The sequence below is a fragment of the Parasteatoda tepidariorum genome, chromosome 8 (genome assembly GCF_043381705.1).
Source record: "Parasteatoda tepidariorum isolate YZ-2023 chromosome 8, CAS_Ptep_4.0, whole genome shotgun sequence".
Taxonomy (NCBI): domain Eukaryota; kingdom Metazoa; phylum Arthropoda; class Arachnida; order Araneae; family Theridiidae; genus Parasteatoda; species Parasteatoda tepidariorum.
In genome coordinates, this window is record NC_092211.1 from 35,854,236 (window position 1) to 35,877,022 (window position 22,787).

At 28.4% G+C, this 22,787-nt stretch overlaps 1 protein-coding gene and 1 long non-coding RNA gene across 4 annotated transcripts in view; one reads left to right on the plus strand and one right to left on the minus strand.

The window, feature by feature from the left end:
- LOC139426322 (uncharacterized) overlaps positions 1-5,536 on the plus strand; it is a 53,627-nt gene extending 48,091 nt beyond the window's left edge. Inside the window, exon 2 of the long non-coding RNA XR_011637564.1 lies at positions 5,365-5,536. This is a non-coding gene — a long non-coding RNA (uncharacterized lncRNA). The remainder of the gene's footprint in view (positions 1-5,364) is intronic.
- Positions 1-22,787, minus strand: part of LOC107455989 (regulator of G-protein signaling 3) — a 174,545-nt gene that overhangs the window by 89,397 nt on the left and 62,361 nt on the right. For all 3 annotated transcript variants that reach the window (XM_016073744.3, XM_016073743.3, XM_016073742.3), the window contains exon 2: positions 19,422-20,051. In XM_016073744.3, coding sequence (XP_015929230.1) covers positions 19,422-20,051 — 630 coding nt within the window. The remainder of the gene's footprint in view (positions 1-19,421; positions 20,052-22,787) is intronic.

The window sequence follows — 22,787 nt, forward strand, 5'->3', positions numbered from 1 at the left end:
AAAGAACATAAGAATATTATTCAATAAAATTTTAGGTTACTTTGAATTTTCGATTTCCTAGAAATGTACTTTTAAATCGTTACTTATTTTGTTGAGTACATGTACTTTTACTTGTACTTTTTACTCGTTACTTTTTAAAATAAGAACTTTTTACCTTTTGCTCGTTACTTTTTTTAAAAATACTTGTACTTTTACTCGTTACTTTTTAAAAGTAACGTTGCCATATATGCTCTCAAACAACAAAAAGTTTTAGTTCCCAATAAATCCTCTCTCCAATTTCAATAGCCTATAAAATTATACAAGTAGAACTTCCGGTAAATCTCCAGTTACCATATAGTATGAAAGTGTGTACGCATCGCAAGGTGCAAGTTAAATCTGTCTTGTCTGTCATCAAATTCCTCTAGATGGTCGTGCTATTTGTAGAGAATAATATGAGCTCATACTCTGTCCACGTCATCTGACCGGGGTCAATATTAGTTAACATTCTTACCAGGCAGTTAAAAGATAGACTACTGGAAGCGGGGCTAAGTTCTTGAACAAGGATGGGTGTTTGCTACTCAAAATGCTAATACCATTACATAAGAACAGTTTTTGAGGTTTTTGGAAGCTTTTTACGTGAAGGTTTTGTTCATGTTTAAACCGTCAAAAACTTGTCAATTCTGCATAGAAAGCAAGGTCTGTTTTTGATTAATTGATGTTTATGGTATGTAATAAACACACTGTTCTGTAATTCACTTCTGTCGATATAAATACGTATATAATATCGATTTCGAATATTTGTCGAAAACGAAATAAAAAAAGTATGCACATCGGAAGATTCATGTGACTATTGAAGCGAAGAAGAAGCCAAAAAATTACCAACTGATTTAAGCATATGGTTGATATCACTTTATGAATTTATTTGGATTCATTTGTTTATTCATTAAGGAAGAACCAAGACTCATAATATAAGTTTGAAAAACGGAATCAAATGCTACGTACATATTCGTAATTATGTCCATTTTTCTAATACGCATTTTGAGCTGTGTCCATTTCCCCCCGTCTCAACAAGGAGCTTTTCCTATTTTTCAGCCCTTTCTTCCTTAGCAGCGATTGGGTAGATTTCGATAGCGCTTTTGTTTTTTCCTTTTCTAAGAAAATTAGCGGCCAAAAATAGAGATCAGTCGGCCCTTAATGTGTATACTTAACTTCAATTTTGACAAGAATTCAATAAATATTTGATAATGTCTAATTATATATTTACATAACTTTTTTCAAATGCATTGAATACTGGCATTACAAGGTTCCCAATTTAATTAGTACTCCCAGCTCATCAGCTATGCTATTTTGCAATGTATGAATATAGCTTTGTGTACAGTGCACCAAATTAAAACGGACCACCCTGAATACTTTTTGATTTATTATTGGATTTTCACATTCTGGGACTCAATCTTAATGGTTCGAGGGAGTGACGCCAAATATGATAATTAATCAGTGCAGATGATATATTAAGTTACGTAATCAAACACACCCACAAAAACGTACTTTCGCTGAATAAACATGACTTTTTTCCCCCCAACAGATTCGAATATCTAACTCCCATAGTATAGGGCAGTGGTCGGCAAACTTATTAGCCAAAGAGCCAAATATGAACATTACAACAGTTTTAAAAAAAATTGGGAGCCAAATCTGCTTGTTTAGTAAACTTTTATTACAATAAATTAGTAGTACACTAAAACTAAATTTCATACTTGATAAATATTTATTAATGCGAACAATGTGCTTGCATCTCCTTGGAAAGTTTGAATAAGTCAGGTTTGTATGATGTTGTTTTTAATTTTAGGCATGATTCCAAGTTCTCATCAATAAGACGACTTCTCCAGCTTACTCTTGATAATGTTCATGCTTGAAAAAGATTGTTTTCATATATATGTAGAACCGAAAAGGGAAAGAACAGCAAACGCTAGCTTTTTCAGCTGATCGTAAGAGTCACGAATACTATTCCAAGCGTTGCAAATGATCATGTCTTCCTTCTCATTTAAAGCAGACCACTTGTGTTGTGAACTAAGATCAAATTTTTTCTTCTCCAGTATTTTCAATTCAACACACAGACTTTCGAATTTAGAGCGCCATATCTCCTTGTTTTTTAAATCCAGCAATTGTATTTAAAGCTACCAATGTCAATTTCAAAAAGAGAAAATTTCAACTCGGTTATCGTAGCATTAAGAGGATTTTTGACAAATGCTGAAGTTGCTCTGCTGTTTTCTTACCAAGTTTTTTTTAAAATTAAAATATTATTGCGCCTTCCGTGGATATTTGTGCCAGAGCCGCACTTAAGGAGCCAAAGAGCCACATGCGGCTCTGGAGCCGCACTTTGCCGACCACTGGTATAGGGGATAGTAGAAATCTGGGAAATATGGTCCCCATAGTTTGATCAGTAGAGCGATCCAAAGTTTGGACCCCTTAATGTTAATTTTACTTTTTGCGTATTTCGCCATATCTCGAGAATTTCTTAAGCGAATTGAAAATATTTTGACAGAATATAAAATTCGTTTATCCAAAGATAAATTACATGTTAAAAATAAATTTCAGTAAATATTTCTTTATTATTATTTTATTTAAAGAATTTGAATTGTAAGGCATACTATGTCTTGGATCATTTTAAAGTATGTAAATTTAAATGGCTAAGTCCAAAATTTGAGTGAAATCGGTTGATTAGTTCCTGAGAAATTGAATGTTAAATATACGAATTTTTACATTGGAATGACTTATATGTTTAAAGGTAAATCCCATTACTATAAAAATATATTTAATTTTGGCATTTGCCTTTAAACGTATTAAACATACATAAATATTTTTGCTGTAAGTTTCTTTTTCTTTTAGTCTGTAGCTTTTTTGGAAAAAAATGTCATTGACCATAAAAAAACAGATAAATTATGAATTGTTGAAAAAGTGTCCCCTAAAATTTTCTTAGGTGGTGAAATAAAGTAACAATAACGAAAAAAAAAATTAAAAAAAAAAAAAATTCTTTATATTTTATATTTTATTATTACAGTAGAGTCTCGATTATCCGAGTTAATGTGGACCACGACTAACTCGGATAGCTGAAAAACTCGGTTAAAACGAAGAGTATAAAAAAAGAGTTAGTATAAATGTAATACATTTAAGAAAAATAAAATTTATACGAGTATACCACATATAATTCCTATTATTATTAAAAAGCTTACTTGACAAAACTTAAAAAGTATACTTTGCGAGAATTAAAGAGTTTTTACTTAAAAAAAGTCGACAGCTTTAAGTTCATCTGTGTGAGAGATTTTTATATGTTGATTTTCATCGTCACTGTCTTCATCATCTTCGCTAGGTTCATTTTCATTATTGACGATATTAACGATCATTTCATGGGATGTTATATTTTGTTTTCCCGAGTGTTTGGAAGATAAAATTCAGATTTATTTTGCGGCGGTATTTTTAAAAATAAAAAATAAACTAGAACAAAAAAATCCTTAAAATATTTGATAGCTCAGTTAAAGCGGAAACTCGGATAACCGGGGCTCGGATTATCGGGACTCTACTGTAATTAATTTATGTTATATTTTATTTTATTTTTATATTTTATAATTATAATTATTTTATATTTTATAATTATTATTCATTATTTTTAATTAATTATTATTATTATAATATTTTATTTTTTAATTTACACTATTTTAAAAATTAAAAACAAAGTATAAATAAAAATTAATACATATATTGTTATTTAAAGTTGTGCAAAACTTTAGGGATTAATTATGCAGCACTTATATTGTGAAATGTTTAAGTTTGTTAATCGGAAATTATAAATAATTTATTTAATGTGCCTACTAATATTTTAAACCTAAAATTGCAATTTTGGTTTAAAATAAAATCTTTTAAATATTTTAAACCTATTTTAAATCTTTAAAATATTTTAAACCTAAAATTAAACTAGCACGTACATGTTGAATTTTAGTTTCAGAAATTTAATTTATTTATAATTTTAATAAAATATTTAAAATTTTTTTTATTTCATTTAAAATGCAAAGTATTATCTCGCAAATATATGGACATTTTCCATATTATCGTTTGAAATATTTTTAATAAAAATTCTCATTTCTTACTGATAAATTTAAGCCTAATAAAATGTATTTGTTTAAGTATTTCTAAAATTCATCTAACATAAGATTACTTTTAATCAGAAACTGTTTTAGCGCCATCTATTAACGCTAATGCAAAACTTTCTAAATAAACTTTATTTGTTCTAAAAGTTTCCCAGAATTCAGTTAACAAAAAATTACTTTTATTCAGAAACTGTTTTAACGCTGTCTAGTAACACTGATTCAAAACTTTGTAAATAGTTTTAAAGAATTTGTTTCAAAACAAACTACTGTTATTCTAAAGAGACATTTTAATCGAAATTCATAGGGAATAAGTAATATCAGTAAATACGTTTTTGCTATCACAGCCTTAAAATCGTTTTAAATAAGATACAATTAGATTATCTAAATGAGTAAAAAGAAATACATCATTATCAAATTTGCCAAATTTTTTAAAAATAAATATTTTTTATATTTATGTATTAAAAAAAACAGTTTTTTAAAAATGTTTATTAAATTATATTTTTCAGCATATACATTTCAATATCATCGAAAATGTTATTATCAAGCTATTATCTAGCTATCTTTAAATAACTAAACTATAACAAAAGAAAATTTTATATAAATTGAATAACTTCTTATAACGTGTATTTTTTATTCGTAACTAGTTTCTAAACAAATTTTGGAATTAAAAATTAAAAATGATATAATTTTTTTAAAGTGAAAAAAAAATCATTAATTATGAAAAAAATTGTAATAGAGTAGTTTAAAACAAAGGGGACGCTAGTAGTATAAAACAAAGGGGACCGAAAGGTCAGCTAATTAATTTATTTTTTGTTTTATTTATAAAGTATATGATTATCAAAATTTAAGCAAAGGTCTCAGTAAGGTTTCAAGTTCCCTTACTAAGAATTCAAAAACATTTTTTTACAGATACTATATCGACGATAAAAAGTACATTTTTCTCACTGTTTCAATCAGAAGAAAATAAAATAAGATCCTTACGAAATTATAAATTAAATGTGGGAACGTTAAAATAATGAAAAATTCCAATTCAGCAACCCACAGACTCTGAAGAATAATAAAATATACACTTTATGGAAAAATAGACTTTACTGATAAATGTGTTTATAGAATCTTTTTTATTTTTAATCTGTTAAAATTGTAACATTTAGTACATAAATTTTTGTATATAAATGGTAATTATAAATTTATTTTTCGATTCTTAACATTCTACATGATAATTGTTATTATTTCTTTCTCTTTGTAGATGGCAGCACCATGACATACAGAAAGGTTTAAAAAGAACAGAGATACAACTTTTTTAAATAAAATGTTTGTACTTATCCTTATCAAAGCACCGATAATGCATTTTTATTCTGTATTATGTAAGAAAGAAAAACTGCTTAAATTATTTGGCAGTAAATTTTTGTAAAATTTAAGTAATCCACTTCAATCATTATTCTAATTTACATTTTCATGTAAAATTAATAGATGGCGCCACTAAATACTTCAAAAACAATTAAATGTAAAAGTATGTAGTCTATTTATTTTTAAAACGGAAATAAAATCTAATTTGCTTAAAGGAAATAAGAACTAATTTACATTTAGGAAATTAAACTAATTTGCATAAAAACTAATATTTTGTGCATTTAAGATTTAAAGTAAAAGAATTAAAATATTTAATTCTCTTGTTTGAAATTTTTTTATTCAACTTAATTCTTTCCAACAATATCTGTTTTTATTTTTTCTTCTTTTTTTTATTGCTAAATTCAGTTTTTTCTTCAAAAAAATTTTTTTACATCATTTTCAAATATATATTCTAAAGGGGTCTTCTAAAACTTACTTTAAAAGGTCATTTTTTTAATTTTTTTGCCTAAGTTTTTGCATAGTATATTGGAATTTTTTATAATTCTCATATATCAAAGTGTTTAAAAAATTTCAGGGAAAAAAAAAATGATGATAAAAATTTTCTCTCTTTAAATTGTTATTAGAATTTTTGCGATTGACTTTTAAAAACTTTTTTATTGATAAATAAAATATTTTTTCATTTTCTCCTTGAAAATCTAAAATAGATGTGAGAATCTGTTTTTATATTCATTTTTTTTTATTTAATTTTAAACGCGAAGAGTAGGATCTTGGAAAAAAAGACTTTTGAAAATTCAAAATATGTGCGATGTTTTCGCTATGCTTGACATACAATAGTAGGAGAAAACAAAATTTGCCATTCTGTTCTATTTTAAGGCATAATTTTTGCAGCATTTGAAAGTTGCTTCTATATGTAAGTATTACTACATTTTCTAAGATACGTTCTGTACATGATTCTAAAACCTAGATAAGTAAAGCAGAATGTTTATACGTATACATTTATATGTACAAAATTTATACAAAACCGCAATTCTGAGCCAATTAGCAACAAATTTGGCTCGCAGTACGGGGAAAAAAAGGACCACATTGAATAACTTTTGATCTAATGATCGGATTTTCGCATTCAAGTAGACCTTAAAATTTTAATTTTTAGTTAGTAGACTGTGGCCAGTAGACTCGAATAACTTGCTAGCCACTTTTTCCTGATTCTTAATAAGTCGGTGGCCGATGTCGCTAGGTCCTTTTTATTAAATAGCCACTTTTTGCATAATTTTTTTTGCTTTTTTGTTGCTGCTTGGATTAAATTATACTTTTTTTTTAAAAACAATCTCATTAAAAATAGTTTATTCTGCTATAAAAAATTAATTCAGCAATAAAAATAAGATAAATATGTGACCAAATTTAGTAAGGCATACTGACTTTAAAGAATTTTATTTAAAAAATATTTCGGGAGGCGAAATACATTTAATGTATACGTTATAACATTTATGCTACAAGTTACGTGGATTGTTAAAGAACCCTTTTTCTACTTGAATCTTTCTGTTAATAATTGATGTATTCTGAAAGACTAAAATTTTGAATAAAGCCATTGCATATTTTAATAAAAATTCTGTTTTCTAGAGTTTTTCGGCATTGTTGTACTTTTATCATTAAACAATTAAAAAAAAAAGATGAGAAAAAATGCCTGGTTGTTTTAAGTTACCTTTTTTTTCGTTGACTTGCCACGTAGTGACTGGTTAGTTTCAGGTTCACGTTTTAGGACTCAAAATTTGGTTCGAGGGGGTGACCCCAAGCATGTTAATTAATGCAGATGGTTTTTAAAGCTACTAAATTAGACACAACGTACTTTCTTTGAATAAACATACCTTTTTTATTATGATTTCTGAACCTTAAAATATCGAGGGTAGCCGCAATCTGGGAAATATGGTCCCTATAGTTTTTTCCAGAGAGTGAGTCAACAGCGATAAAGTAATGATAAGAATTGCGTTTTGAGTCTATCCTTCCCCTTCTTCCCCCAAAACCTCGAAAGCACACGTACTGACAGCTTTTTATCATTTATTAAAAAAAATAAAGTAAAATACATCTCATAAAACAAAAAAATAACAAAAATATTTTTTATCAAAAAAATTAATAATAAAAATAGCGATGATAAAAATGGTAACAATTAGAAACAACAGTAAAGAAACAACCTATAAAAAATGAGTACTACGTGCTACATTCGTTTGTTTATATTCGATTGTTTTGTTTTATGTAATTTTTATTTGCAACGGTTTGCATAATTACCGAAAAGGTAATTTCATCTTTTTACTCACGCTGAGCACGATATGAGAAGATGTACCTTGCCCATCCTCTTCCGAACCTTCAGGGTCACCATTGACGTCATATGACGTCATTCAAAATAAATGTCCCTGAATTTTGGCTTAAAAAAAGTTAAATAAACTACCTTTATGATATATCGTTTGCCAACACCTCCATGCGCAATATTTTTTTAATTTTTTATTTTGGTTACAATTCATGTCCAGAAAATAACCGAACCGAGTTTGCAAGGACATCGAGAACAACGCATGCTCTGATTTATTTCGTTTGAAACATTCTTTTGGTTTAGAATTTGTAGATTGATACGCAAGAAAGGTACACTGTTCATGACGTCACTAGTCAAAAAGAATAGACATAAATATTCCAATTTTTCTTTTCTGAACGGATAGAATAGATGAATTTCCTAATTTGATCCCACTTGACCTTCGCAAGGCATTAAAAAGACAATGAAGATTGTATCGTCTTTAGAAGGCTAAAGAACAAATAGTTTAGAATAAGCGGGTCAAATATGGCTTGCTGACTAATTGATTACGGCTTACGTAGACTACAATGAAAGTAAATTTGTATTACATTTATTTAACTTTTTTTTTAAAAAAAAAACTTTAAAATCGATCATAAATTTAATTTAAAATATAAACATTAGACCAAAATATGTAGGTATCAAAATATCGAATAATTAAGTTAGGTTGTATATTATAATTCCAAAATTTATTTGTTAGCATAATTCAGATGGAATATTATATCTGTCGTTGGCTAATTGAAAATTCTGCTATTTGTAAATGTCTATGACATTTTAATTGAAAAATTCTTCACTATTTTCTAACCTACCTGATACTTTCAGGCTTATTATGACCAGCCTATGTGTCTCTAGTTAATGAGGAAATGTGCGAAGTATTAATTAGATTGGCTGAGCTTCAACTTGTTTCGATACAGCTAAGGTAATTTACAATAAGCTTTAATTACTTTACACTAAATGCAAACTATCTGAAATAAATCAGATTAATTGAACAATGATTGATATATTTTCCAATTAGCCTTCAAGTAAGTGGGCTTGCTGCAATAAGCTTAAAAAGTATTTGGCTGAATAGGAAATATTGTGAACTTTACCAACGAAAGAACGGCTGCTGTTTGTGAAAACTTGTTTTATTCAAGTAATCTAAATCATGCGAGTGCGTATGAATATTGTATAAAATTAGTAAATGGAAAGTTTTACGACACATATATTTTTATTGAAAGAAATTAAAATTAGTACTAGACAATTACTTTGTTGTAAAAGGTTTGAAATTTAAATTTTTTTTTTTGTATTTTAAGCAATATTTTTTGTACAGTTTGACTTACACTCGATGTGATTATGCTTAATTTGCTATCGGAAAAATCGAGTTGAAAATGCCTGAGTTAGTGTAGTAATTACATAACACAAAAAAGTAAAAAGTAATAAAAAATAAGACTGGTTAAGGCTATTTTTTCAATTGTTTAATTTCATGAAAACATCAAATTGAAATAAACGAATAGATATAGTTGCATTTTGAAAGAAAAAAAATAGCATGCTGACTAATTATATTTCTAAATTTCTATGAATAGTGGCAATATGTTTGTTAAATCCGTTATATACAGTTTAATTGATGAAAGTTTTCATAAATGATGTTTATTACTGGTTTAATAAGTGATTCTAAAGGGGAATAAAACTCAAGACTCGTACGAGGAGGAAAAAAAGTTAAATGATCAATAAAACTGTATTAATCAACACTACGAAATCATAAATAAAACTGAAAAACATACACAGACACAATTTATTAAGCCAAAACAAAACCAATTTTTTTTCATATTTGTGGCATTTCGCAGTGGCTTTATGTTAAATAAAATATGTTTTCAGAAGTTTATCCCATCCAAATAAAGGTTAATTTATTCAGTATTATTTAGCATAATTCTATTGCGCGGGGTCAACTCCTGATAGGCATATATTCCATCTGAAGTTGGATTGGAAAATTTTTTCTAGTAGTAGTGAAAAGAAACAGAAAATGTGAAACAAATAAAATTGTATTAAACAGTTCACCGGATCGGATAAATATGAACATTAGTCAATTTGACTACTTATCTAACTGTTTAAATAATTTATTTCTGATGATGACCAAAATTCTTTTCATTCAAATTTACTTAAACAATAATACAATATTTTAGCTACCTCTAGGAAAAATATTTTCTGAAACAGCGGAAATTCCGCATTTGCTAAAGGGCATGCCTGGAAGTCAAAAATTATCCTAAACAACAATTTCAAACCCTTTCTGTAGGCCGTAAAAACCTATTCCCACAGTACCTCTAAGAGTTTTTTTTTGTACCAGTCTTATATACATTAGTACCTATTAAAAACACCAATTAACATCTACCACTATTTCCGTCAATAATAATTAACAATTTTTATGGTTTTCATAATGTCTTTTCTAGATAAAGCAAGTTTTCTTTGTGCAAAAATTATTTTTTTATTTCAATTTGCACCTACTGACAAAATAAATTAGTTTTAATTCTTGAAAATAAGTAGTAACGGCTCCAATATCGATACTTATTTCGAAGGGCTAAAAAAATTGTCAAACTATTATTAATGCCAGTGAGGTTTTATTAAATGTGGTACTAAATACCACCGATATTGCTGTCTTAATATTACGATGATGAGGGTCTTTTATACCATTATAGATGCCTAATATTGGTACTATGATGATAAGTTTTTTATCGTACACCAAAATGGGTAAGTAAATAAAGTTTAGTAGTTTAATGTTTCTAAATTGTGAGATACGTGAAAAATTTATTATACAAGTTCCCACAAGTTATTCATAATTCCCTCCGTCTGTAAACGCCATTTTTCTTTACTACAACTGGCTTCAGTGGTACATGTTACTGCCATCTACCGGCAACTGCTTAAATTAAAACTTGAATAATTTCGGAATAATATATATGGTCTTTATTGCCATATTTGTCTTCGTTTTTTTACTATAACGCATCAAAACCCCGGAGGGAATTATGAATAACCCTGTATTATGACTAAATTCACCTCATATTCTCAGAATTATAAAGTTTCCATATTTAAAATAAAGGATCTTAGACTATAACAAAATTGAAAATTAATTTTGTTATGCGCGAATTTGGTAATAGTGTATTAAAAGTTCAGACGTTACGTAAATTTAAAAAAAAAATACTCTCTGCTTAAATGCACAGAGAAAAAAAAGTAAGGTCAAAACTACAAAAATATGGTAAAATTTATCGTGTTTCTGGCTCTTTGGGAACACTAACAAGCTCGGTGATTTTTTCCGAAGTGTTTCGTAATGATATATTTTGGGGAAATTAACAATAAAATATGGTTTTATAGTACCTGATAAAATTTGGCAATTTATCATGATATATAGAGCATTCTGTAGAGATTTCATTCGTAGAGAAAATTTTTGAATCGGTTCAATTTACATTTTAGCTTTATATTTTTAACAAAATTTGTGATAATAAAGGCTAAAATTTTGAGAACCAGAATTTCCGGTAAACCATAACCATATGAACGGAAGAATTAGCACATGAATGATTTCAATATCGTATATTTTGGTTTTATTTACAGAATCAGTTTTTTTGTTTTTCTTTTAATCTCATTACTATACGAAACAGTAATTTTATCAGAATTTTTTTCTAAGGGCTGGAGTTCATGTTCATGTGTTACAAAGGTGGTTAGAACTGAATCTATTGAGTAAAAAAGACTAGAAAATGAAATACAAAAATTGAAACCAAAACATAATTGTTTTCAAAATACTTAAAAAAGAATATTTGATTGGCTATGTTTAGGGTTAAATGAATTCAATTAAAATGGATTAATAAAGGCAAGTTTTTAAATATAAGATAATCAGTAGATTAGATTTTGCTATTAAGTAATTAAAAAAATATTATTTTCAAATTTGGAATTATAATGCTAGAAAGTTTTAGATTAATATTCAAAAAAATGTTTCTTAAAAAAATATGACACAGTAGAAATTAATTTATCGAAAGATGTATATCCAAAAATTAAAATTTTCGGCAGTTAACTTCTTCAAAACTAAATAATTGCTTTAAGAATGTCTTAAAATACAAAACAATTGGGGTTGAAAACCTCATAGCTGGTAGAAAACAATGGATTCTTCCTATTTTATACAAGCCTTATTTTGAAAAGGTACAAAAATTGTTAAAAGCCATTACTGAGATTTAATATTAGTCAATTTAAATACCTATGAATGAAAGGAATCCCATTGTAAAATTTTTATAGCATTAATAACGTAAAGAAATCTTTAAAAATAATGACGTAAGAGATATACGAGCTATTATTATAAAAATACATAAAAAATTATACGGTTAGTAGCAAATGACTATATTTTTCCTTATAATTTTATTCCTTTTGCCAAGTAATATTTACTTAAAATAAACTTTTCCTGCTTCTTTGTGAATGAAATAATGCAAAGGTCATATTTACGTTGCATATGGAACTTTTTATAAAGAGAAACAATAAATAAGCGAAGAATTATTAATGATATTTATTTTTCAACTTGAGCTACCATCAACATCAACAATTAATGTGTTTGGTGCTAAATACAATCACATTTGAAAGATGAAAAAATTAGATCGCAAATCTTTCATTTTTCACAAAATAGTGTCTTTTCTTCATGATGAGGTATCGTGGAGTTTTTCGAATTAGCATAGAGGGCCTTAGCAAAAGATAGGGAAGATACACCGAAGAGCCATTACATTATGACCATCCTGCTAATAACACGTAGGACCACCTTTAGCCCTCAAAACTGCTAGCACCCGCCGTGGCATTGATTCCACAAGGTGCTGATAGGTAGTCTGAGGTATCTGGTACCAAGCGCTCACCAACTGATGCTGCAATTCCCTCACATTGCGAGGGTGTAGCGTGGCAGCCCGAATTCGGTTTTCCAAGTAGGACCACAAATGCTCTATTGGATTAGGGTCAGGTTAATTTGGGGGCCAAGACATAACTTGAAAGTCACTGGAATGTTCCTCGAACCAATCCATGACGATTCGACCCTTATGACATGGTGCATTATCCTGCTGGTAAACACCATTTCCCGCAGAAAACACTGTTGCCATGAATGGGTGAACCTGGTCTGCAACTATATTCAAGTAGCTTACAGACGTCAGAGATTGTTCTATGAGGATTATGGGTCCTAATGTGCCCCATGAAAACATTGTTTCTGGGCGAGAAACCATGAAAACCTGGGCGAACCCATTGTTACAGATGGAGGGTGGTCATAATGTAATGGCTCTTCGGTGTATATCCTAACACGCAAGAATAACTGTGAGAAACTCACCACATTTATGAGAAACGCATATTATGAGCTAAGAAGTATTATTTCATGTGACAGCTTAGCCTACAAAAAAGAACTTCATGATTTATAAAACCGTGGCTTTTCTCCATAATGAAGTTTTGTGGAATTTTTAGAATTAGCATAGAGAGCGTTGGCAAAAGATAGGAAAAATAAAACCTAACACGCAGGAATAACTGTTAAAAACTCAGAACATTTGTAAGAAAAGTATATTATGCCCAAAATAGTGTTATTTCATGTGACGGCAGAGATTACGAATAGGAGGCTTATTATGGTTCACAAATCATTGCTTTTCTTCATAATGAGTTTTTGTGGAATTTTCAGAATTAGCTTAGTCTTAAGATATAGGCAAAATTTAGCATCACTCAATTAAATAACAGTTAAAAACTTACATCATACTTAAAAACAGCATGTCTTGCACTAAATTTTTTTTTATTTCACGTGACTGCAGAACAGATGAAACTGAGCCTCAATGTTGAATATTGAATTTATCTTTGAAATATTAATGCCTTTGATTTACAACTTACTGATAAAAGGTTGATTTAAGAAAATATTTTATGCAATGATTGATGCAATGAAAATCTTTGGCGATGATTTACAATCTAATTTAAAAGGCTGATTTAATTAAATATTTCATCATAAAAAAACTATAATTTCTTTATTTTATCCCAGTCTTATTTTTTTACGAAAACCAATAAGTTCAATATTTTGATAATGAATAATTTTAATAAATGAGGTCAATTTCTGTTCATTAAAATAGTTCGAGCTGGCATGCAAGAGAATATTCGATTCTTTAGCTTTTAAACAAAAAGTCATTTATCTCCATTAGGTTCTTACACACTCATTAGTCTTGGCGCGGGAACTTTCAAGCTAATAATCCTAATTAAATAAAATAAAACTTAATTAAGATTACAAACATGATGAAAAAAGTTAATTAGAAATGAAAGGATTTTTTTTTTGTGGACAGACTGTTTTTTTAAAAGATTAGGAGAGAAGCTAATTTTACATCGTTGTTAAAGAGTTGAGACGCTTAAATTTCGGAAAAAGAATTTGATAATGCGCTAGTAGTAATATGGAATTATGAGCTCTATTATTTATAAACAAATGAATATAAGTTTTTGGTGTCAATGAAATATAAATACACATTAACGTCCTAAATGCTTAGGTAGGGTATGTATTTCTTATAAATTATGCATTTGAAAATGATTTAAAATTACACTTTTATTGATATATTTAATGCAAGAAGTAATTTTACAGGCTGAAATAAACATGAGTTAAAGATTTTATAAAATTAATTCATGCGGCTGCAAATAATTTAGCATCACTAAAGACAATTCGGTAACGCAATATGCCAAATCAAGAGGAAAACTCTAAAAAGCTTTAATTTTTCACATGCAGATCTTTATACAGAATAAAAAAAATACATAATAGAAAGATTTGGGCAGTATTAAGTTAAGCAATATTTTCAAATTATTCAAAAGAATGTTTTTAGCGAAACACATAAGAATTTTCATGTATTTAGGCAATATGGTATTTTTTTGCTTTGTGCTGCCATCTAGAGGAAATTCAGCAAATTTGTAGAGCATCTACATGGTAATAATACTCAGGAAAAGGAAAAAAATGGTATTTGTTGTAAAACTGGTAATTGCTTGTAAAAATATCAACTTAGGAAAATATGTGGCTTATCATATTTCCTGCTCCAAACCCTTCATGCGTATTTTTTTGATAGTAAAAAATTATCGCTAAAATGGCGATTTTTAAAAAAGAGATATTTACAACTATTATTTTGTATTTATTAGTCATCGATAGATAAAATATATAGCTAAATCCATATTTATGAAAATTATTCTTAAAAAGAAGTGAATCTAGATTTGTGTAACGAGATTAGTATAATAACATGCATATTCTGCTTGTGGTTATATCAAAAGATTTAATATTTGTTCATTAATTTTATCGACAATGGAAGCTGGTTTCTGTCTACTTGGCAACGATACATATAGACGGAAATGTGGTACCTATTATAGACAAATGTTAATAATAACACCTGCGTTAATATTCACAGGCGAATTAAACTAAGAACATAAATATTTACTTTTGCGGCAAACAGCCAGGTAAATAACTTTCTGTGATTCATAATTTCAAACCATATTTGCATAGAGTGATAGTAAAGATACTGAATGGTTAGGATATTGCTGTTATGGATTTATTTCCTTATATAACTGACTATGGAATAGTTAGGAATTTAGATCACCTATATTCGTTTACAATAAATCGGGTATAATTAAAACGTCGAATTTATAACTTATTATTTTTTTCTGATGAAACTTTAAAAACTAAATTCAGAAAGTAAAACTCTGCATAAAAAATGAAAGCAAATGAAATTAATGCAAAATTTATGATTTACGATTTAACATATAATACAGAGTTACAATATAGAGTTATAACATATAATATAGAATTCTAGTAGACTGATGGTTCAGTGGTTAAGGCAGGAAATTCTTATCGTGATGGACTGGGTTGGATCCCTAGTGGCTCTTTGAACTTCAGACCCAGCTTCAGAGCGATGGGTACCAGCTCGTTAGGAAGTAAAGGCGGCGTGTGAGCAATGCTGAATACATTGCAACCATAATGCCGTTTATCATGAAATTGTGGAAAATTAAACTTTCATAAGCCCCATTGCTCACAACAGGCAGTTGCGGGAATGCTTTTCTTTCTAAAGTTTATATAGAATGTTCGTAATGAACACCCTTAATATATATTTTTAGAATTCTAGATGGATTATGGATTCAAATACCTTTGCCATTGGGCTAACCATAAAATATGTTCCATGTAATGCAAATGCGTTTTTACTAAATTGATTAATTATAAATTTTTTTATTAATACTGTAATTTAAATATATATCATCAGCTATTTTTTATTTATATTATTAAATAACGAATTATTAGTTATTAGCAAATTATGTTGTTAATTATAATTAAATAATATAATTAATTATTATTAAATTAGTTAATTAATTAATTATTATTTATTAATAAACTAAGTACAATTGTGAGCAAAGTTTTAGGGGTGGGAGCGGAAACTAAATGTTAAAAGGGATTAAATCCGATTACTTAATTAAGAAATTGTTAGAAGTTTGCACCTTTGCCATTGGGCTAACCATGAAATATGTTCCATGTAATGCAAATGTGCTTTTACTAAATTGATTAATTATAACAATTTTCATAAATACTATAATTTAAATATTTATTAGCAGCTATTTTTCATTTATATTATTAAATGAATTATTAGTTATTAGCAAATTATGTTGTTAATTATAATTAAATAACATAATTAATTATTATTAAATTAACTAATTAATTAATTATTATTTATTAATAAACAAAGTACAATTGTGAGCAAAGTTTTAGGGGTGGGAGCGGAAACTAAATGTTAAAAGGAATTAAATCCGATTACTTAATTAAGAAATTGTTAGAAGTTTGTACCTTTGCCATTGGGCTAACCATGAAATATGTTCCATGTAATGCAAATGCGCTTTTACTAAATTGATTAATTATAACAATTTTCATTAATACTATAATTTAAATATTTATTAGCAGCTATTTTTTATTTATATTATTAAATGAATTATTAGTTATTAGCAAATTATGTTGCTAATTATAATTAAATAACATAAGTATTATTAAATTAACTAATTAGTTAATTATTATTAAATTAACTAATCAATTAATTATTATTAAATTAACTAATTAATTAATTATTATTAAATTAACTAATTAATTAATTATTATTAAATTAACTAACTAATTAATTATTATTTATTAATAAACAAAGTACAATTGTGAGCAAAGTTTTAGGGGTGGGAGCGGAAACTGAATGTTAAAAGAGATTAAAACCGATTACTTAATTAAGAAATTGTTAGAAGTTTGTACCTTTGCCATTGGGCTAACCATGAAATATGTTCCATGTAATGCAAATGCGCTTTTACTAAATTGATGAATTATAACAATTTTCATTAATACTATAATTTAAATATTTATTAGCAGTTATTTTTTATTTATATTATTAAATGAATTATTAGCTATTAGCAAATTATTTTGTTAATAATAATTGAATAACATAATTAATTATTATTAAATTAACTAATTAATTAATTATTATTTATTAATAAACTAAGTACAATTGTGAGCAAAAATTTAGGGGTGGGAACGGAAACTAAATGTTAAAAGGGATTAAATCCGATTACTTAATTAAGAAACTGTCAGAAGTTGATTTGAAAATTACTTTCAAGCTAAAGGAAAATGTTTAGCTTCCGGAAAAAGTTTCATAAACTCTCTATAAAATGAAAAATGTCAAGAATTACATTGAAAGAGAATGAAAATATGTAATAGATTTCGGATTTGAAAACTCATCATATATTTGAAAAAGAAAAAATTAAATCTTTCACGCAAAGTATTTGTGATAAAACTAATTTTTGTTTTTACTGGTTAAAATTAATAATAATTGAATAAAAAATATCTCCCCAGAATATTGTCATGGAATACTTGGCAATGTAACATTAAATATGAATACTACTTTTGTATAAGAATTAGCTATGAAACAAATACTAACAAAGCACCTCATTTAGAACAAGAGGTATACAGACATTAAAACTGATAGCCTGGTTTAATACAGGAAATGGAACATTCGAATGTAGGATTGATGGAATGGTATATTTTAATGGTTGAAAGGCATTGAAGTCAGCGGGGAAGTTAGATGGAGAAGGTTACAATTCTCGCGCCAATTATGTCAGACAAGTCTCTGTATCACAGGATGTTGTGGCTGTATTGAGCTGGAAGCCACTCGGAGGCAATCATTCAATTGTCTCTGAGTATCATACAAAATATAAAAAGACTATTATTAACTCGTAAGTAAATACGGTAGAAAAACTCAGTTGTAGTAACAACATATTAATTTGTTTGCAACGAGATATGCATCACATGATATTAATTGTTACACTATATTCTTGTTTGATTTGTTTGTTTATTCATTCAGTTGTTTAATTCAATGATTCATTCAATTGTCACAGGCAGACAAATAATGCTGATACAGGCTGTTATTAATTTGAAGGAAAGTTACCATGACGGAAACTAATATAACAATTTAACAATAAACTGGAGTAGAAAGAAAAGAAAACCCACTTTAATTGTGTGGTTTGAAAGAAATTGAAGTTACTTAACATTAGAGTTGGTTGAAAATTAAAATTCATCAAATTGTGCAGTTTGATAAAAATTAAAACTTTTTAAATTGTTCTGCTTCACAAAAAATTTAAACTGCACAGTTAAGGCAATAAGGATGGTAAAAAACTCAAGGATTAAATAATATTTTCATTCAATATATGCAGATTATTATATCACTTGATAGATTAAGTCTTAGAACAGGGACATGCAAACTACGGCCCGCGGGCCAACTGTGGCCGCCGGAAGGTTTCATCCCACCTGCTGATAGAATTTTAACTTGCCAATCCGTGGCGAATATAAACAATATACATCTATTTTCTTGTCTACTTTGTTTAATGCCACTTTTGCTCTTTCTTTTTTAACAAAGTACTGATGACCTTTTTACTTTCTTTATTTTTGGTATACAAAACATAAATTGATGGAAATAGCTGGCACAGACAGCTTCAATTAGTAAAATGTTGAAAGCAGAAGTTCTTTATAGAATAGCCATCTGAAGCAGCTGTTTCTAAGTAAGCCAAAGTTTGAGTTTTACAAATCCTTACCAAAAGCTAGTTCCCAAATTTAATATTTCTTGCCCAGAAAATCAGTGCTATGTTTGCTTTATCTTATATATGTAAAGAAGTGTTTTCAACTAGGAACCTTAGAAAGAAGCATTTCAGAAGTAGACTAACCAACAAACATTTAGCCTCGTTCCTTAAAATAAGTACATCTCACTTGGAACCTCACTATATGGAGCTTTTAAAAATGAAATCACAATTTTATTCATATCATTAAATATTTAAATTAAAACTTGCATATCTTTTTAGTACTTAGCCCACCAAATATTTTCTCTCTCGATTTTTTGTCCTTGACCAAAGAAGTTTGACCATCCCTATCTTAGAACGTGAGATTTAGATTTAGTCTTAGAACGTCTGAGTTAAGATTGAGTCATAGTCTAAAGTTATTCAGGGTGGTAAGTTTGCATATATTTCTGCATTCTACATTAAAGCAGTCATGCATTAAATTGATAGGTACAAAAATTTCCTATTTGTTTTAAGGTTATAATAGCAATGAAAAAATAATAATAAAAAAACAAACTTACTGTTTTGTTTTTTGAATAGTGCGACTGGCTTGAAACATCTTTTGGACCACCAGCACTATGAGTCCTTCTTAGCAATTTACTCAATTTACTGGTTTTGATGGGTGTTCCACCATGTGATCCAGAATTACTTGGACCTTTGTCACTACTCGATGAATCTTTTCTAGATTTCCTTGGCTTGGAAAGAGATAATTCTAGTCCATGATCCAAAGCATCCAGAAGATCCGTCGTTGCAGTCAGTGTCAAATCTTCCGAGTTTATTCGATTCCCTCTATTTTCTGGGGTGGAGTGTGGGGTGCACTTAGTCGTGGTGATCACAGGGGTGTTTCTGTCTTCCACCTTGCTGTTGAATTCGAATGTATTCCCCCCACTGCCAAAGGACGGAGTGTTTCCAGTGCTGCTGGATGCCCAAGATGGACTGCTCTCGGATGCTACTATCTCCATCATCTCTCCGATTTGAGAAATATCTGGGATGTTGTTTTTGCCATGTTTGGACCTGTCGCTGGTTATCAGGGACGGTTGCGAGATGAGTCCAAGACTGACGCTTGATTCGCTCTGCTCCCTCATGAATTTTTCCATCTCGCTCACCGTCCATTTTGGATTGTTGTTTTCCGTTTCTTCTGCAAGAACTCCCTGAAAATAAGAGAAAATGTTGAGATTAAAAATAATAAATCTTCATTAGTTGCTTTTAAAATAAGACACATAATAAGAAGTATCAAATTAAACAGTTCGTTGCAATTTTTTAGTTAATTCATACCATTCAAATGATTATAACTTTTTTCAGTAATAAAATTACTGATTGCCGGTATTTTTCGAATTCTATGGAAGATCATTAATGTCCAACACGTGATTAGAGAAGCCTCTTGCCTGTTTCGATTTCTATGTAAATGTTTTCCTCAACTTTTGTTTTTTCAACTTTTTTTCTCCAGTTTTTGTTGATTTTTGATGCCCTTTACCAAATCGCATTCTCCATTAACCAAAAAAGAAATGAGAAAAATCTGACAACAATTGGTTTTAAGCACTAGTTCCACAGATAACAATAATCTTATAGATATTAATTCAGTTTTCATAAATATTCCGTAACGTTTATCGGACACTTTCAAAAAATGCCAAAGGCTATTTGGATGTAGTACGCTGTCGGAAAATTCAGTTCAAAACAGAACTGATTGTTGAATAATTTGTGGTACTTTGAATTAAAATAACTCTTTCAAAAGATGCTAAATAATACCTCTGCTTACACACTCTCGGAATAGTCGGTACTTCGTTTTTGGTACCTTGAACTGTTCCCAAAATGCCAAACAAAACTCCTTGATAGTGCACTCTTGAAATAACCAGTTTAACGTTGAATTTTTTTTTGGTACTTTGAATCCTTTCACAAAGTACCAAATAAGTTCCTTAGGAGTAAACTCTTGGAAACATTGGTTAAATGCTTAACTATAATTTTTACACATAATCCATAATGTCGAGAAAGCTTAATGCATTATTAAAGTGTTTTGTTGAATCATTTGTTTTTTAAATCTTAATTGTGTTTCTATTTCAATTGAACCATAGTGACTTATAAATAAGTTTATTAAGCACGGATACGTGGTTCAACTTATGGCACGATATTAAGGTTGCAGAAAATTTGATGATCTGTGTACATAATCCATAATGTCGAGAAAGCTTAATGCGTTATTAAAGTGTTCTATTGAATCATTTGTTTTTTAAATCTTAATTGTGTTTCTATTTCATTTGAACCATAGTGACTTATAAATAAGTTTATTAAGCACGGATATATGGTTCAACTTATGGCACGATATTAAGGTTGCAGAAAATTTGATGATCTGTGTAGTCCACTTAATTACCATCGGTGTAGTCCACCATCGAAGGTACATTTAACATTACGGCATTTTATCGTATAAATAAATTTTGTTCCATTGAGTGTATCAAATACAACGTAATATAAAAATAGATATTTTATTCATATTTGAATGTAAACAAAAGCAAATTTTTAAATCATGCAATAACTATTCATAAGAAATAATGCCGTTTATTTCCCCGTAATTTTTAAATCGAAATTCTAATAGGTTGTACTAATGTACCACTGAAACGCGTATAGTTTTTAATAAAATTTTATCATTTATGATTTTTAAATTTTGTTTTCAATGAAATTTTAAAATGGGGAAATTTTTTTAAAATACATACACTACATAAATTGTTGCATTAAATCTAAATTTATGGAGCTGTACATTTTCCAAAGCAAGAACTACCACTCTAAGATGATTCTACAGCCAGATGGGTATGCTTTTAGAAGTTTTAAGTATGCTAATATGTGACGCATTGCAAAGTACAAGTTATACTCCACTAATACCATAAAAAAATCTGTTTCCGAATCGCTGATCTAAAATAAAAAATAGAATCTTTATGAAAATAAAATTTTCTATAAAAATGTCACACTGAGATAAGAAAAAAATATGGTCAAAACTACCAGAATATGGTAAAATTTACCATGTTTAAGAGCACTAAAAAGGGTGATAATTGTCACCGAAGCGCTTTATAATTACTTCGGTAAAATAAAAAATAAATGAGTCTTATAATCTGTAATATAATTAGAAAATGTCGTAAAATTTTATAATATTTTCCTGATGCTTTAGAGCATGGCATAAAATTAATTTATTAAGTTAAATTTACTTCTCAGTTTTGTTATTTTTTACTAAATGTATAATGGTAATAAGAACTCTAATTTTGTAAATCAGAATTTCCGTTTAACCGTTACCATATGAACGGTAATGTTATCAAATGAATGGTTTAAATACCGTATATTTTGGTTTTATAAATAAAATTACATTTTTTTAAACCAGAAATGCCATTATTATATAGTACAGTAATGGCATCAGATATTTCCCCCCCTGTGTGTCATGCCCCTTCCCTTTATTTTGACGAAACGAAAGGAGACCTGGAGCATGCGCAGAGCCGTGAAAGCTTTTACTGAATATGAAAATATACATTAATCATTAAGCTACTAAAAAGGAAATGTTACTTAATTTATTGCTCAGAAAGTATATGTTAAGCGTTAATACTTTTTATAGATGCTAAGCATTAATATTTTTTAATAACCCTGCTTGAAATAAATGAAATAAGTTAAGCAAACTTTAATCGAGTTATTTTACGATGTTTTGGTTACAACTTGTTATTAATGTTACTTCAGACAACAATTGTTCATTTCAGACAAATTATTGAGCAATATATTATTTGAAGGTAAATTTTAAAGACTTATGAAATTTTTTTCTTGGGTGATAAACTTAAGACAGTACATAATGGGGAAAATTTAATTTCTTTTTATTCAAAAGTCTATCATAGCTTCGGTTTGAATTACGAAATTAATTAAAC